Source organism: Sabethes cyaneus, chromosome 2, assembly GCF_943734655.1.
Source record: "Sabethes cyaneus chromosome 2, idSabCyanKW18_F2, whole genome shotgun sequence".
In the NCBI taxonomy this organism is placed as follows: Eukaryota; Metazoa; Arthropoda; class Insecta; order Diptera; family Culicidae; genus Sabethes; species Sabethes cyaneus.
In genome coordinates, this window is record NC_071354.1 from 109,499,192 (window position 1) to 109,517,919 (window position 18,728).

General features: G+C 38.3%; 1 protein-coding gene across 2 annotated transcripts in view; it reads left to right on the forward strand.

Moving 5' to 3' along the window:
* Nucleotides 1–18,728, forward strand: part of LOC128734052 (zinc finger protein OZF-like) — a 164,667-nt gene that overhangs the window by 125,990 nt on the left and 19,949 nt on the right. For both annotated transcript variants that reach the window (XM_053828033.1, XM_053828034.1), the window contains one exon: nucleotides 16,151–16,234. In XM_053828033.1, the coding sequence (XP_053684008.1) occupies nucleotides 16,151–16,234 (84 nt within the window). The remainder of the gene's footprint in view (nucleotides 1–16,150; nucleotides 16,235–18,728) is intronic.

Sequence of the window (18,728 nt, forward strand, 5' to 3'; positions counted from 1 at the left end):
AACTTCTGTCAAAACGTAAAATTCATTCCATGGAACCGACAGAACTGCATTGGACACGGCTTGCGCGTCAAAGTTCACATAGTCTCTGAAAGTGATTTTCTGCTCTTCTCTGGTAACCACGAAGTCCAAGGAAGCAAATATCAAATCGTGCTGTGAAAGCCCGGAGAAGCCAACCTGGCTGAAACGAAGAATTTTCGAGCAGTCGTTCGTGACAAGCAAGTCCAGCTGCGAGCAGCCAGAGTCGTGGAAAAAAGTAGGTTCTTCGCCTGTACTTGTCATAGAAAATGATTGAAATACCGATGTTAGATTTTCCTGCCTTCTGCTCGACCGCAACAGATCAGTATTAAGATCACCAATTAAAACAACATTCTCGTAAGAGTCTGAAAACATACACAACTTATCAGCGATGAATCGAGAGCAATCATTCTCAGGCGGGTTGTAAGTCACTAACAGTAATATCTTTCCGTTGTTCACTTTAACATCAAGGGCCAAACATTCCGTTTTATCTTCCGCATCACATGTGAGTTCAGTAGAAAACAATTTGGTGCAGTGTAAATAAGAGCGAAAGTACACGATTATACCCCCTCCACGTCTGTAACTGCGATCGTTGCGAATCATAGAATATCCCGGAACAGATATACAGTTGTCACTTTTCCTTTCAGTCAGCCAAGTTTCCGTGAAAGCTCCGTGAAATCCCCGTGAAAGCTTCCGTGAAATAGCCAAGCTATTGAATTTCATACTGATCGGACTTTTAGTTCAAAAGTTATGTATAAAAATACGAAAAATATGGGACTTAATTATCTCATAGATCCCTTAACCGATTTGAACAAAATTAATTGCATATGAAAGAGGAGCCTTACAAACCCTTAACTTCCAAATTTCATGACGATTGGACTTGTAGTTTGAAAGTTACATAAAGAAATGTGAAAAAATAGTATTTAAAACCTATTTTTGTAACATTTAAGAATTAATTCAATGAAAAACATCACACATTTTATTATTATTTGAAAATTACTGCTGAGATCTATCAAACGAAACCGAGTTAATTAAAATCGGACGGTTCATTCAAAAGTTATTCAAACTTTAAAACTTAAGCACCGTATATTAAACCGTTAAAACGTGTGAAATCAAAACTTATCAATCAAATGTTGATTGTATTCAATGTGTGCGATGTATGTGTGCGATGTATGTATGTATGTATGTATGTATGTATGTGTATGTGATGACAATTTGCAATGAAATTCAAGAAAAGTGAGAAACATGTCAATAGTCTGAAGTTTTGAAGCCTCTTAGTGGAACACGAACTCTGAAATAAAAGAAAAGAAAAAAACTTTTACCGACTAAATTCCACGCTTACGCTTTGAAATAAGACACTGATGAAGCCTGCACGTCGTAGGCGAACTACGTATCTGTCGTAAATAAATATTAAATAGTGGGATTCAATCGAAAAGTTTTTTCTTTTCTTTGATTTTAGATTTCAATTGTCATTTTCTTCACTTGCTGTTACTCACAATTGTACAAGAAAAGCAAAAAGCGGAGAAAAGCAGTTAATTTAAGTATATAAGTACATATAGTGGTGTATAGGATCAAAATACTAGTGAGTTGATTTTTCCATATAAATTTATACAAATTTCATACAAATTTTGCAAGATTTGTTTTCGTTAGTGACATTTTAAAGGACAGATGTCTTATGTCATGTATCATGTTTTAATAAATAAATCTAAAATGACAAGCACTGGAAATCATATCGATCATATTTCTCATTCTCAAGCATGTTTATGGCGCAGTTTTTGCACTATTTTTCGACCTCATCTTGTTTTCCTAACCCTCTAACATTGTAAAAACGATGTGATCAAGTTAATGACTACCTTTACATGAAAGTACATTCAAAAGAAGCTTAAGTTTTGATTTTCATGCAAAAATAATTATCTGAAGGAGCGCCAGCTAAGAAAAAGTTCAATTTCTCTTTTTCATATCTAATGCTCTATTCAGTTATTTTTTCTAATTCAGATATACTGCAAAATTGAAGCCAAGCAAACTAATAGTAAAATTTTGAGATTAATCATTTTGTTGTAGATATCCTTTTTCTTCAAAAGCGAAGTATAATAATAATTTTCCTGAACTCTTGATTTTCAAAGATGCTAACTTTTGAACGCATGGTATTAATATCAAAATATCAAAAAAATCTACCCTTTGGGTTAAAACCACTCAAAAAAATATCAAAAAATCTGCTATGAACACATATTTCATACTGTCAGTTCAAAACAAGGTTCGTATGTGGCTCTGAAACCCGAAAGTTAAGGCCGACCGATTATAAAACTAAATAAGGTGTTCATCAAATAACATAAATGACGCTTATAAGGAAAGGAAAGAAAATATAATTATTCTACGCAATACGTTGTGAATTTTACTGGCAAATAAGGATTTTGAGGAATACGGAACGGATATTTAAAAATATAATCAAGTTAATCATAGATGTTCCTGAGAAATTAAATAATGATTATTGTGGCAGTAGAAAGGCTAGGTCACGCCGCTAGGTGGATTAATTCGGGTTTTTTATTTAAATGTTACGTCAAATTTTGATTACTTCGTTACATTACAACTTCTGTGTTACTTAACAGCAACATTGTGTTACATTCAGTGTTGACCACCGTGTGTTTTGCACGTGCTGTACTCCAAAAATGACGTTTATAAAGCGATTAATTTGTTTATGTAGGTATATTAAGGGGAAACCGAAAGTGGCTCAAAGATGACTGGATAAATGGCTACCATTCGAAGCATGTATTGTTTTGCGCCTTAAAAATGCATCTGTATTGGCAGAGCACGCTTTCGCCACGTAATCAGTGCTTCCAGCGCTGTTATAATTTCCTAAAACTTGTAATTCAATTTATCGATCTGCTATGTATCAATAAACGCTCAGCAAAACATAATTGCTAATGGAAAATAAATTTAACTGAACATATCGATCATTACGTGTTCATAAAAGCGACCAATGTATAATTTGGAATTAGTTAATAGATATTTGGTTATGCACATATTTCGTTGAACTAGCGATTTCCGAAAAAGCAGCAACACAGTATCAAACTTTCGTCACATCAATGAGCTTTTAAAGAGCTTTCAACTTTCGCCGCATCGATGAGCTTAGAGTGAAGTAAACAAACAAAACGCAAACGCAGGAATCAAAAACGTAATCCGATGCAAGCGGATTAATTAAACATCCTAGTGATCCTACGCATTATTCAGTTGCTGCTGTTAATTTTGATTGAATCGGAATGCCTTATAAAGAAAACAAACCCTTTTTCGGGATGTTTGTAGTCAGTGCGGTTGGCTGCGGATCAGCTGTTTATGTTTGCAAGCTCCGCTATTTGACATATATTACCAATACTAATGCAATATTCAAATAAACGTTTAGGTTTTTAACGAACACATGAGATGTACAGTACAGTGTTTGTCGCACTAACACAACAACGTTAGCCACTTTCGGTTCCGCCTTAAGCATAGAATTTGTCTTCTTCGCGCACAGTACGACCCACTTTGCCCAATACATCGGTTACTTTATAAGCTCTCGAAGGTGAGAGAAATTTCAATAAGATTTGGCGCTAGCTTATTTTATATTTCACTAGCTGGCCCGACAAACTTCGTATTGCCACATATTAAACTGTGTTGTTAATACATCGTGAACCTCGATGACTTTATCACAATTTCGAGTTTTGCAAGTTTCTGAGGAGCTTAATCATAGATGATTCATTTTGGTAGTTAGCCAACTATGAAAGCATGGGTAGTTTAATGTACAAATTTGGAATTTTTCCTCACAGTAAAGTAGAAAACATTAAATACATTACATTAAATCGTCGATATCACTAGCGCCGGAAGCAGACTGCCTCTGCAATCAGAGATACTCCAAGTGATGCGATCAACTTGAATATATTCCATATAAATGATCAACTCGTTGAAACCGCGATCAAAAAGCTCAAATATTCGCTCGTTGCTGGATCAGACGGAATTCCTTCTTGTGTTCTGAAGAAATGTGCTGCTGCTATTGCTCGCCCACTGGCGATGTTATTCGAAACTTCTCTGCGGCAGAATGTATTTCCTGAATCATAGAAAAAACCATCACGTTTCCCGTGCACAAAAAAGGAGATAAGAGGAACGTGGAAAACTATCGGGGTATTACCTTACTTAGTACCTGCTCGAAAGTGTTGGAAATCATAGTCCACGACGCACTTTTTATGTACAGTTCACAGTACTTATCCGTTGACCAGCATGGATTTTTCCCTAGAAGATCGGTTGCCACTAATCTAACGCAGAGATGTACCTTGGTGGAACAAAACTTTGGAGAAATTTAGGAAGAAAACTCGGAAATTATTTAACCGGGCTAAACGAACACAACAGTGGGAGGAGTATAAACAAACTCTCACTGCCTATAATAGGGAAATACGAAGATCAAAGAGGATTCACTGGAGGCACACATGTGAAAACATTGAAAATACTCCAGCAACCGCTAGATTGCAGAAAATCCTCGCTAAAGATCATTCTAATGTGTTAGGTACATTGAAAAAAGAGGACGGCTCTTTTACTAACTCAACTAAGGAAACATTAGAATTAATGATGAGAACACATTTTCCCTGTTCAATCATTAATACATGCGGAGACCAAAGTGCACCGGCATTGAGAACTGTAAATCTTGAAACCAGGACCGACATTCACGAAATAGCGAATGAAATGACTGGGTTAGATAGAAACAGGAATGATGCTTGTACTTTGGCCAAAAAATTTTTTACGAGAAGCAAGGTTGAATGGGCGATTGACACTTTTGAACCCTTCAAATCGCCGGGTAGGGATGGAATTCTTCCTGTACTACTGCAGAAGGGCAAGGCGTTTTTAACACCTATTCTAACAAACCTTTTTCAATCAAGCCTGATACTAGGCCATATACCAGCAGTATGGCGACAAGTACGGGTCACGTTCATTCCGAAGGCTAATAAGAAGGATAAAACTTCACCTAAATCCTTCAGGCCGATAAGTTTATCCTCTGTTGTCTTAAAAACAATGGAAAAAATAATTGATGAGCATATAAAGTCATCATATATAGCTCAAGATCCGTTGAGCAAATATCAATTCGCATATCAAGAAGGCAAATCTTCGATAACAGCAGTACAAACTGTTGTAAAAAAAATAGAAAAGTCATTTGAAGCGAAGGAAATTTCACTAGCTGCCTTCCTAGACATAGAAGGCGCATTTGATAATTCATCTCATAATTCAATGATTACGGCTATGACGAAACGTGGTTTCGATATATCCATTATCCACTGGATTAGCGAAATGTTATCAAAAAGGGAGATATCAGCAAACCTTGGAAGCTCATCTGTAAGCGTTAGAGCAGTAAAAGGGTGCCCACAAGGAGGCGTAATATCACCTTTATTGTGGTCTTTAATAGTTGATGATCTTCTTCAAAAGTTGACAGCGCTAGGCTTTGAAATAATTGGCTTCGCAGATGATATAGTCATAATTGTTCGAGGAAAATTTGATTCTATTATCGCTGACCGAATGCAAATGGCTTTAAATTTGATTTCATCATGGTGTGATAGGCAGGGCCTCAGCATAAATGCCAATAAAACTACTATCATACCATTTACGAGAAGAAAACAATTTACATTAAACAACATCAGATTGAAAGGAACACTTTTAAAACTTTCAGACACTGTCAAATATCTTGGAGTATTTCTTGACAGAAAACTCAATTGGAACACACATCTAGAGCAAGCAGTAAACAAAGCTACAAATGCTCTATGGATATGTAAAAGAACTTTTGGTAAGCAATGGGGACTGAAACCGAAGATGATTTATTGGATCTATTCGGCAATTGTCAGACCCAGGATTACCTATGCCTCGTTGGTCTGGTGGCCAAAAACGAAAGAAAAAGCTACCCAAAAAAAGCTGGAAAGACTTCAAAGGCTAGCCACTCTTTCAATAACAGGTGCAATGAGAAGTACACCATCGAAGGCATTGGATGCTTTACTCTATATACTTCCATTGCATCAGTTTATACAATTAGAAGCTGAAAAGAGTGCTCTAAAAATCAAAAGATCAATGAACCTCTTTGAAGGTGATCTAACAGGTCATCTCAGTATTCTAAAAACTATTAGTATTAATCCTATTGTAAATAATAATGAAGATTGGATGGAGAAAAAATACAACTTTAATCGAATATTTCGGGTATTTGAGCCTAGACGTGATTATTGGGAAGATGGTGGTCCCGATCTTCGTCCAGGCTCGACAGTTTTCTATACAGACGGTTCAAAAATGGACAATCAAGTTGGAGCAGGAGTGACTGGCCCAGGAATAGACATGTCAATTTCTATGGGCAGATGGCCAACTGTATTCCAAGCTGAAATACAAGCAATTATAGAATGTACGACTGTGTGCTTGCGCAGGAACTATAGACATTCAAATATATGCATCATGTCAGACAGCCAAGCAGCTCTAAACGCTCTAAAGTCGGCGACATGAACATCAAAACTTGTCTGGGAATGTATTCAATTACTCCAAAAATTGTCTTGTCGTAATCAAGTCAACCTGTATTGGGTCCCAGGTCACTGTGGAATCGATGGAAATGAAAGAGCTGATGCGCTTGCAAGACTCGGATCATCTCATCAATTTGTAGGACCTGAGCCCTTCTGTGGTTTATCTGCCTCTGCTTTAAAAATGGAGCTAAAAGCATGGGAATGTGCGAAAGTGGAATCAAATTGGAATAACACTTTCATTGCTAGGCAGTCGAAACGGTTTATCTCTCCAAACGTTTCAATGACTCGCAAAATCCTGGAGCTTTCGAAGAAAGATCTTAGCATTTATACTGGTCTTATAACAGGACATTGTCCGAGCCGATATCATCTGAAGCTAATGGGAAAACTTCAAGATGATATATGTCGCTTCTGTGGCATAGAAAAAGAAGACTCGGAACACCTGTTATGCCGATGTCCGGCAATTCTCAATAAAAGATTAAGGTTCTTTGAAAGAGGGCTGTTAGAACCCTCTGATATTTGGAGAACAACTCCCAGCGCAGTAGTGCACTTCATCCGAAGTGCATCACCGGGCTGGACAAATGCTATTAGTCAAACAATGACGATCACTTCTGATAGTGGTACGTCATCTTGACAACATAGCTATAATAAAACGGGGGATATATCACAATAGATCAAACAAATGGTCGCAGTGATAAAAATACCCAACATGAAAAAAAAACGCAGTTTGTTTCGTTCTGCTTAAACATCATGGAGGAAAATGCGCAAGTAGATGTAATATATACAGACTTAAAGGCTGCCTTCGATCGTGTTGATCGTGGATGTACTTAACATTACATTTTGCATTATCCCCATCGCAGACATGCGAAATTGTTCGATAGCTTGCTCAATCAGTGTCGGACAATCATTTAAGCAGCAGCAGCCGATATGGTTTCCTCCACCACCTACACTAGCTTACGAGCAGCAGCGGCAGTGCCAGTGACTATAAAATGGTACTCTTGGTTCGCCGTCTGCTCATTCATCGCACAATCGCACTGACGGACGGTCAGTATTTACCATCAACGGCTATTGGTGGCGAAAGCAACGGCATTTGGCGGCAACACCAGCGATCGGAGCCAACACCGATAGCAATCGGGAGGTAACAACGATAGCATTTTGGCGGCTATTGGAGGAAAATCCAAGGACCTTTGCGGCATCTAATGTCATCTTCGATAACAATTCGAGGCACCCAATGGCATTTTGGCGGTTATTTTTGCAAACCAACAGCAAATGGAAACAGATCGACTGACGGGCAGCAAATTTAGCAGTAGGCCGTTGGGGTTTTAAACAGTTCTTATAAGAACTATAGAAATTGAAGAATGGAAAGATTTTTCTACACTTTCTAAATGGTTAACGTTCCATTTTGCGTTATACCATGGAAAATGCTTGCTCATTCAGCGTCGGATAATCATTCGAGCAGCAGCAGCAATTGATCTGGTTTCCCCCACCACCTACACTAGCTTACAAGCAGCAGCGGCAGTGCCAGTGACTATAAAATGGTACTCTTGGTTCGCCGTCTGCTCATTCATCGCACAATCGCACTGACGGACGGTCAGTATTTACCATCGACGGCTATTGGTGGCGAAAGCAACGGCATTTGGCGGCAACACCAGCGATCGGAGCCAACACCGATAACAATCGGGAGGTAATAACGATAGCATTTTGGCGGCTATTGGAGGCAAATCCAAGGACCTTTGCGGCATCTAATGTCATCTTCGATGACAATTCGAAGCACCCAATGGCATTTTGGCGGTTATTTTCGCAAACCAACACTGAAGGCAAATGGAAACGGATCGACTGACGGGCAGCAAATTCAGCAGTAGGCCGTTGTGGTCTTAAACAGTTCTTATAAGAACTATAGTAATTGAAGAATGGAAAGATTTTTCTACAATTTCTAAAATATTTAACGTTCCATTTTGCGTTATACCATGTTAACATGGGAAATGCTTGCTCATTCAGCGTCAGATAATCATTTGAGCAGCAGCAGCAGCAGTCGATCTGGTTTCCCTCACCACCTACACTAGCTTACAAGTAGCAGCGGCAGTGCCAGTGACTATATAAAATGGTGCACTTGGTACGCCGCCTGCTCATTTATCGCACGATCGCAGTGACGGACGGTCAGTATTTTGATAAAACTAATCCATTTCTACTTTACAGTGATTTGGTATTTCCTATCACTCCTGTATTAGCGGACAACCATCATCCTAGAGTCTAAAGGACCGAATAGCGACATCCATCTATATATTGGCAACAGTAATTATAGTACTGATTTTTAAGAAGTGCTATCAGCTCAAACATAGTTCTTTTCAGGGCCACCAAACAATTTCAAACGGTTTTTTTTCAAAACCACCATTGATTCAATGAAGAATTAAATCAGAATATTTAGCTCTTCTTTTACAAATAAACACCCAAACAATGATACTCACAAATACTCAAATATGCATATGCCAGAAATGCAGTTTACATTAGTCTTTGATTTAATGATCAGACATAAAGTTATACTTCATCGATTAAAACATGTTATCAATATAATGAGTATTATATGACACAGTCCTACGTCACCCTTTCGTACAACCCTTAGGGCTGTATACCCTGTAGTTTTTTCTTCTATTTCTCGGTGCGAATTCGGAACATCCCCCTGAAGAATTCTAAGGAAGTTCCCCTCTATCGCCTTTTGGTCCACCCGCAGCTCTATGATGATCCTGGTCATTGACAGGTGATGGGAACCAACAATGGTTGTCCATCGTTGATGCCATGCTTCCAAGCTGTTTGTGGTCCGCGGTGGCTTGTCAATGACAGGCTTAAAATTTGATCACAGAGTGGGGTGAAACAATGGCCTGTTGTTCCGGTTCCTCCCACCTATGTAAGTATTCCGAAAATATGTAAGGAAATTCTCCAATTCTTCAGGCATCGTCCCTTTCATCGGGTCGTACGCCTCCTGTATCCGATTTTGCGGCAGAAAAGACAAAGCCTAGAATTATTATTACATTATAAAAACATCAAATAAAAGTACTTTATCAACAAATCTGCAGCCGCTCTACCGCCATGAAAATGTCGGTGTTGGTCGAGTAATGTTGTTTTAGTTCACGTATATTTAATTGTTTTATTATATTTTGTGTGAAATGAAAAATGCATAAGAAGCATTCCGCTTCTGCTTGTTTTTGTTGAATAGTATCAATGGAAAGCATCGGTTTTCCTCTCTGCGACAACACAATTTTAACGACAGGTGCACTTTCTTCGTTGTTGAAACCAGCAACATCGGATGAATCGCCGGATGCACTCATTTTTCACAGGACAACTACCAACTACCGTGCGGAAAGCAAACCGTGTTCAACAACAATGGACACAACTGTTGGCTTTGCTATGTTCGGTCAACAAAGATGGATACGGCGGAATATTGAATGAAATGTTTCGGCCGCTTTAGTAATAGGGTAATAAACTTGTAGTTTACTGCATTTACTTCTTTGTGAAAATCCATGACAATAAGAATAAGATTACAATTATAATATAAGCATATATCTACGAAAGATTATTTTTATACTGGTTTTTACCTCATATTTCTTGATTATAAATACATCTTCATTATAAGGTGCGAGACGTATTTACCGTGTTAGTAGCAAATGTTTCGTAGATGATTCAGGGCAAGACGTGTAGGCCGTGAGTGTGCGCCGGTGACCGGCCGTCGGCAGCCCCCCCCCCCCCCCGCAGAAACCACTACTATTTAGGTGCATGCATTTTCCTAGGTTTACTGTCTATTAGGGACTATCCCTTAGTTAAGTCCGAACGAGCAGCAGCGAGTATGGACAGCATGTACTTAACGTTAGCGCAAGTTGAAGGCTATGAATATTTTCGGTCGAATATGACATTCGGCCATTCGTGTTTCGGCCATTTGTGATTCGGCCATTCGTGATTCGGCCTTTTGTGATTCAGCCATTCGTGATTCGGTCATTTGATATATTATACCATTCGTTATTTCGGCCTTTTGTGTTTCGGCCATTCGTGATTCGGCCATTTGTGTTTCGGCCATTCGTAGGTAATCCTTGAATCGGATGGAGAAACTTGGAATTTCTGTCGCTTTCATGGATGAAGTCTTATCTCACTGACCGTACTTTATGCGTCATAATCGGTCCGGTAGAATCGGAACTGTTTTGTAATCTATCAGGGGTTCCACTAGAAAGCAACTTGGGCCCTTTGTTTTTCACACTATTCATCAACGAGCTCTCTATACTGCTGCCTGCTGGATGTCGTCTGCTTTATGCAGACGATGTTAAGATATACCTGCCAATAAAAACCACACTTGACTGTTTGAGATTGCAGCAGCTGGTTGACCTATTTGAGGCGTGGTGTACGAATAACTTGTCAACCATTAGTGTACCCAAATGCAGTGTTATCTCGTTTTACCGCAAACTGAACTTGAACTGGGAGTGAATCTTGACTGTGCTCTCACCTTTCGTTTGCACTTTGAAGAGATCATCTCAAAAGCTAACAGGCAACTCGGTTTTATCTTTAAAATAGCTAACGAGTTCCGCGATTCCGAAAATATGTAAGGAAATTCTCCAATTCTTCAGGCATCGTCCCTTTCATCGGGTCGTACGCCTCCTGTATCCGATTTTGCGGCAGAAAAGACAAAGCCTAGAATTTTTATTACATTATAAAAACATCAAATAAAAGTACTTTATCAACAAATCTGCAGCCGCTCTACCGCCATGAAAATGTCGGTGTTGGTCGAGTAATGTTGTCTTAGTTCACGTATATTTAATTGTTTTATTATATTTTGTGTGAAATGAAAAATGTATAAGAAGCATTCCGCTTCTGCTTGTTTTTGTTGAATAGTATCAATGGAAAGCATCGGTTTTCCTCTCTGCGACAACACAATTTTAACGACAGGTGCACTTTCTTCGTTGTTGAAACCAGCAACATCGGATGAATCGCCGGATGCACTCATTTTTCACAGGACAACTACCAACTACCGTGCGGAAAGCAAACCGTGTTCAACAACAATGGACACAACTGTTGGCTTTGCTATGTTCGGTCAACAAAGATGGATACGGCGGAATATTGAATGAAATGTTTCGGCCGCTTTAGTAATAGGGTAATAAACTTGTAGTTTACTGCATTTACTTCTTTGTGAAAATCCATGACAATAAGAATAAGATTACAATTATAATATAAGCATATATCTACGAAAGATTATTTTTATACTGGTTTTTACCTCATATTTCTTGATTATAAATACATCTTCATTATAAGGTGCGAGACGTATTTACCGTGTTAGTAGCAAATGTTTCGTAGATGATTCAGGGCAAGACGTGTAGGCCGTGAGTGTGCGCCGGTGACCGGCCGTCGGCAGCCCCTTCCCCCCGCAGAAACCACTACTATTTAGGTGCATGCATTTTCCTAGGTTTACTGTCTATTAGGGACTATCCCTTAGTTAAGTCCGAACGAGCAGCAGCGAGTATGGACAGCATGTACTTAACGTTAGCGCAAGTTGAAGGCTATGAATATTTTCGGTCGAATATGACATTCGGCCATTCGTGTTTCGGCCATTTGTGATTCGGCCATTCGTGATTCGGCCTTTTGTGATTCAGCCATTCGTGATTCGGCCATTTGATATATTATACCATTCGTTATTTCGGCCTTTTGTGTTTCGGCCATTCGTGATTCGGCCATTTGTGTTTCGGCCATTCGTAGGTAATCCTTGAATCGGATGGAGAAACTTGGAATTTCTGTCGCTTTCATGGATGAAGTCTTATCTCACTGACCGTACTTTATGCGTCATAATCGGTCCGGTAGAATCGGAACTGTTTTGTAATCTATCAGGGGTTCCACTAGAAAGCAACTTGGGCCCTTTGTTTTTCACACTATTCATCAACGAGCTCTCTATACTGCTGCCTGCTGGATGTCGTCTGCTTTATGCAGACGATGTTAAGATATACCTGCCAATAAAAACCACACTTGACTGTTTGAGATTGCAGCAGCTGGTTGACCTATTTGAGGCGTGGTGTACGAATAACTTGTCAACCATTAGTGTACCCAAATGCAGTGTTATCTCGTTTTACCGCAAACTGAACTTGAACTGGGAGTGAATCTTGACTGTGCTCTCACCTTTCGTTTGCACTTTGAAGAGATCATCTCAAAAGCTAACAGGCAACTCGGTTTTATCTTTAAAATAGCTAACGAGTTCCGCGATCCGTTTTGTCTTCGTTCGCTGTACTGCGCATTGGTACGATCATTACTCGAGACCTGCTCAATAGTCTGGTGCCCGTTTCAAGCTAGCTGGATTGCGAGGATTGAATCAGTACAAAAAAAGTTCGTCCGTTATGCTTTTCGGATGCTACCGTGAAGCAACCCGCTGGACGTGTAGGCCGTGAGTGTGCGCCGGTGACCGGCCGTCGGCAGCCCCCCCCCCCCCCCGCAGAAACCACTACTATTTAGGTGCATGCATTTTCCTAGGTTTACTGTCTATTAGGGACTATCCCTTAGTTAAGTCCGAACGAGCGGCAGCGAGTAAGGACAGCATGTACTTAACGTTAGCGCAAGTTGAAGGCTATGAATATTTTCGGTCGAATATGACATTCGGCCATTCGTGTTTCGGCCATTTGTGATTCGGCCATTCGTGATTCGGCCTTTTGTGATTCAGCCATTCGTGATTCGGCCATTTGATATATTATACCATTCGTTATTTCGGCCATTTGTGTTTCGGCCATTCGTAGGTAATCCTTGAATCGGATGGAGAAACTTGGAATTTCTGTCGCTTTCATGGATGAAGTCTTATCTCACTGACCGTACTTTATGCGTCATAATCGGTCCGGTAGAATCGGAACTGTTTTGTAATCTATCAGGGGTTCCACTAGAAAGCAACTTGGGCCCTTTGTTTTTCACACTATTCATCAACGAGCTCTCTATACTGCTGCCTGCTGGATGTCGTCTGCTTTATGCAGACGATGTTAAGATATACCTGCCAATAAAAACCACACTTGACTGTTTGAGATTGCAGCAGCTGGTTGACCTATTTGAGGCGTGGTGTACGAATAACTTGTCAACCATTAGTGTACCCAAATGCAGTGTTATCTCGTTTTACCGCAAACTGAACTCGAACTGGGAGTGAATCTTGACTGTGCTCTCACCTTTCGTTTGCACTTTGAAGAGATCATCTCAAAAGCTAACAGGCAACTCGGTTTCATCTTTAAAATAGCTAACGAGTTCCGCGATCCGTTTTGTCTTCGTTCGCTGTACTGCGCATTGGTACGATCATTACTCGAGACCTGCTCAATAGTCTGGTGCCCGTTTCAAGCTAGCTGGATTGCGAGGATTGAAGCAGTACAAAAAAAGTTCGTCCGTTATGCTTTTCGGATGCTACCGTGAAGCAACCCGCTGGACATGTCTCCATATGACACACGGTGCAAATTGCTAGGACTTAAAACCCTCCAGAAGAGGCGTACGACAACTCAAGTTGTGTTTGTTGCTAAGCTCCTGATCGGGCATAGTGACTGTCCGCCTATCCTGGAACAGCTGAATGTATATGCTCCGGAAAGGGCTCTTCGTACTAGGAATTTCCTTCATCTTGACGCTCGGAGAGTTAACTACGGTCAGTTCAGTCCAATAAGATACATGGCAGCTCAGTTCAACACCGTGTACGAGCTGTTCGATTTTGACATCACCATAAACACTTTTAAAAGACTACTCCTCTTGTAGAGACGATAGCTGTGCGCTGTTTAAGTGTAGTTTTGTGTATAAGTGTAATAATATGTAACTCTTAGTTAGTCTATATTAGTGTTCATCAAGACAATATTATGTTGAATGAATTTTTATAAATAAATAACAAATAACAACTAAATGGTTGTAACTCAAAAACTAGTTATCTTCAATAATCCATTCATTTAGTGTAGATTTTCACTCAATATGCTAGAAGCTTTTTTGGCGCCTCTGCCTCGCACAGTTGTTATAGTGTAAATGATGACCTCAGTTTGTTTAGAATAGAATTAACAACACGATGAATGTTCTGCTTCGTCGTATGTTCTAATCGCTGGTAGGTACGGCTATAGAGTCAGTAGGATCGTTGCCCTAACCCGCAATTGTCCTGTACTCTAACTGCCGGCTGCGAAGTCTGTCGATAAAGAAGGCTCAACTTCTCAACAGGACGTTTATAACCATGGCTTTGCTTGTTTTGAATGTTCTGCTAGCGAATGAAAACTGATTTATATTTTCATATCAGAAATTCTTTTTATCTCCTTGATAAAAAGGAGTGTAAATGTTCTGTGATACTGTATTAACAGCTGTTTAATTTCTAGAATAAGTAAATGTGAACATAATTGCGCACACATCACAGTTATATGCTAAAGCATTAATAGCTATATTGCATTAAATTTCTATCAATTTGCGACAAAGGTTTTTTATCTTTTTAGTTGACAAGTACGTACTGAACCCTACTAATAGATAGTCATTTGTTGACTTTACTCACCGTTCCCGTATCACTAGCCAACTTCAAAATGTTACTTCATGTCTATAATCCCATATCGTCTTCATAATCTACTGCTTTTGAAAACTGCATAATATATATAGGGGAGAGACGTCTACAGTGAGACACTTTTTTTCCAAAAATTTTAAAAATTTTTTGGTGATAGTTACCAACGAGGTCTTCAATCCATTTGAAAGGTATATCCTTCTAGTTGTCTAAAAAAAATGTTTCAGCCCGTTTGGTTAAAAGATAAAATAGTTACAAACGCAAATGTGAAGGTGTCTTTTTGGCTCACTGTTCCCCAGTAGGTGGGAAGAGTGAGACAACGAGTATTGAATACTGAGACACATATTAGAATTAAACTTAAACCATATTTTTTGGTAACAAAGAATAATTTAGAAGTCGTACTGTTTATTTTGTGCATAAAGGATACATTATTGTTGTGCAGTATTGAAAATTCCGATTTTTCTCACATCTACATTTATATTCATATAAAGGTCAAATCCTGGTTATCTGACCTTCAACTTACACTTCAGAACTCATTTACAATCAATTTATATGGATTGGTTTACAATTCAACTCAAAAATTTTTTTTGGAAATTACCCACATCTGTTTGTCTCACTGTTCCCAATAGGAATGTTTTATAAGAAATAGTGAAATAGTGGTGTTAGCAAACAATTCGATGGTCTTATATTTTTTTTTTTATCTCTCATTCCTATGAGATGCCATGTAGTAACTTTAATTTGGATTAGTTATGCGATTTGCCGTTAAAAATCACCTGAAAATGTTCGCAATAAAATTTACTTTGACCCCCCCAAAAACGACTTTTGTTGAAAAATATACTTAAAAATTAATAAATTTTTCTCAAACTGTATTATGTGATATAGATTCACAAACTTTACTTTGCAGGAAAATATCATGGATCTTGTACGTTTTATGGCGAAGCTATTCCCGATGTCTCACTGTTCCTGTTGTCTCACTGTTGACTACTCTCCCCTACATATAACTCACATAATATAAAAGCTCAATGGAAAACACTTGGCCTTTAAACAAAAGTCATACAGGCTGACACTAATCCAGAAAGTAGCAAGGATTATCACAATTATAATATATAATTTTATTGTTTTTCAGGAGAAAGACCCTTCGAATGTTCAACTTGCTTAAAACGATTCTCGCAGCGATCCACACTAAACATTCATAAGCGTATACATACAGGTAAATAATATTACAGAGCATTCTTTCATTATTCTAATACATCAACTTTTGCATGTAAAGCTTAGATCAGATAGAACTCGGGCATATTTAGGTACCCATTTGAATCGAAGCACTATCTGAGGATAAAACAAAAGTAATAGGGTAGATGTACCAGTAATAGAGGGTGTACCAATTGAAACCGTGACGAGGTTGGGAGAAGAATTTTATTTCAACATGATGGCTTTAGCGCCACTCCCAGTGTTAGGAGACCACCGGTCGTTTGCGTGCTCGACTAATTTTCTGACGACTCTTCAGGGAACGACTCGCACGGCCGACAACGGACCTAAGGTTACCACGAAATCAGGCTTTCGTACGGAAACGGTAAAGGAAACCTGTCGATCTTTAAATTTAAAAACTCGAATTAATTCACCTAGCGGTGTGACCTGGCCTTTCTACTGCAACGATAATTATTTTTTATTTCTCAGGAACATTTATAATTGAGTTAACTATATTTTTAAATATCTGTTCGTCATTCTTCAAAATCCTTAATTAATAGTAAATTCATAAGAACGTACTGCGTGCAATATTTTCTCTCCTAGCGTGCGCAAATATTTGTAAGGGTCATTTAATTAACTTTATTAACACCTTATTTAGTTTTATTATAGTTAAGTAATTTCTGGAAATATATGTAAAATCAATCAATAATTTTTGCAGACTTGAATTAATATACGTAGAAAGTTATAAATTAACCGTTTAACGAGTAAGGCTTCAAAGCCACATACGAATTTTGTTTTGATTTGAATTTGAATTGACAAATGTGTTCAGAACCGATTTCTTGAAATGTTGATATTAATGTCACAACATTATGATTATGCATCAGAATTATCATCTTTTAAAAGGAATTGAGGAAAATTTTGAAAAAAAATATAGCGTGAATATTTTTTTTTACTTTCGATGAATAATGGCATCTACAACAAAATGATTGACCTCAAAAATTTTCTATGATTTATATACTTGCTTGATTTCAATTTTGTAATATATCTGAATTGCAAAAATAACTGGTTAGAGCATTAGATATGGAATATTAGAAAGAGAAATTGGACTTTTTTTAGTTGGCGCTCCTTTTGATAATTGATTTTGCATGAAAATCAAGACTGGAGCTTCTTTTGAATACATTCATGAAAAAATAGTCATTTGTTTGATCGCATCGTTTTTACGATGTTGTCCGTTAGAGAGTTAAGAAAACGAGATGAGATCAAAGAAACAGTACAAGAGTAGCGCCAAAATAATGGTTTTTCCAATGCTAGTCTGTTTTGATCTGGCTTCATTTTCGGTTTGTTTCAGTAGATGCTCATCAGAGTGCAGCGCATCAACGAAACAGAATTCGAAAAAGTAGTGTAAGGGGCAATTGTAGCGTTTATTATTATCGACAATATTGTTGAAGAAAATATAGCTTTATCTTTTGTATTTACGGCGTTATGAGGCGACTACCCCGTTGGTAGCCAAATGAGCGCTCTTTATTGCTACCAACGGGGTAGCAGCCCCATAGCGCTATAAATACAAAAGATAAAGCAATACTTTCTTCAACAATATTGTAGATAATAATAAACTCTACAATCGCTTCTTACACTACTTTTTCGAATACTGTTTCGTTGAGGTGCTGTAGTCTAAATGAAAAACCGAAAATGAAACCTGGTTTTGATGACACGAGCGATCCGATATATGGGTCATTCCACGTCAAGTGTCCGAGTCACCTGTAATCAACCTTCTCGGATTTTCACCAAACTCGGCCAGATTGTTCGTTTTGGGTCAAGAAGCAAAAATCCCAGGTTTGGTGCCGATTGGACTTTCCCTTGACTTCCCTTAGGAACCCCCCCCCCTCTTTTATTAAAAAAGCATCATTTTCGTCAAATTCGTTTATTTTCTTTTGCTTATATCTTCGTAAATATTCAATTTAGAAAAAACTCTTTTCTACATTTTCATGAGAAATCATCTGAGGAATCCGACAAAAATATTATTTTTTTGCGGCAGCGCTGCCAAATATGTTTATTTTTGATCTGAAAACTAAATTTGTATTTTTCTCTCAATGAGTACAATTTGATCTCAAAAATTTCAACACCATCGTGCTCCTCAGACTTTTTTATATAAGAATCACTCAAAACCACGAGGTGTTCTGTCCCGTTCTCGAGATATAGCATTTTTAAACAAACAATTCCCAATTTCTCATGTAAAACTGTAAACAAAATGAAACTTCCTAGCAATAAGCAAATAACAAAAAAAGCAAAATTAGTCTAGTTTAATCTAAAGCAATATTGCGCTGTTGTGGCAACACATAAACAGTATATAATATAACAAAAGTTTGTTTTTGAGCTTCTAAGCAGAGTTTGGGATTATTGCTTCTTGAGCCAAAACGAACAATCTGGCCGAGTTTGGTGAAAATCCGAAAAGGTCGATTACAAGTTTGTACTTTTTCTCGGTCACTTGACGTGGAATGATCCATATGCAAAATTTGTTT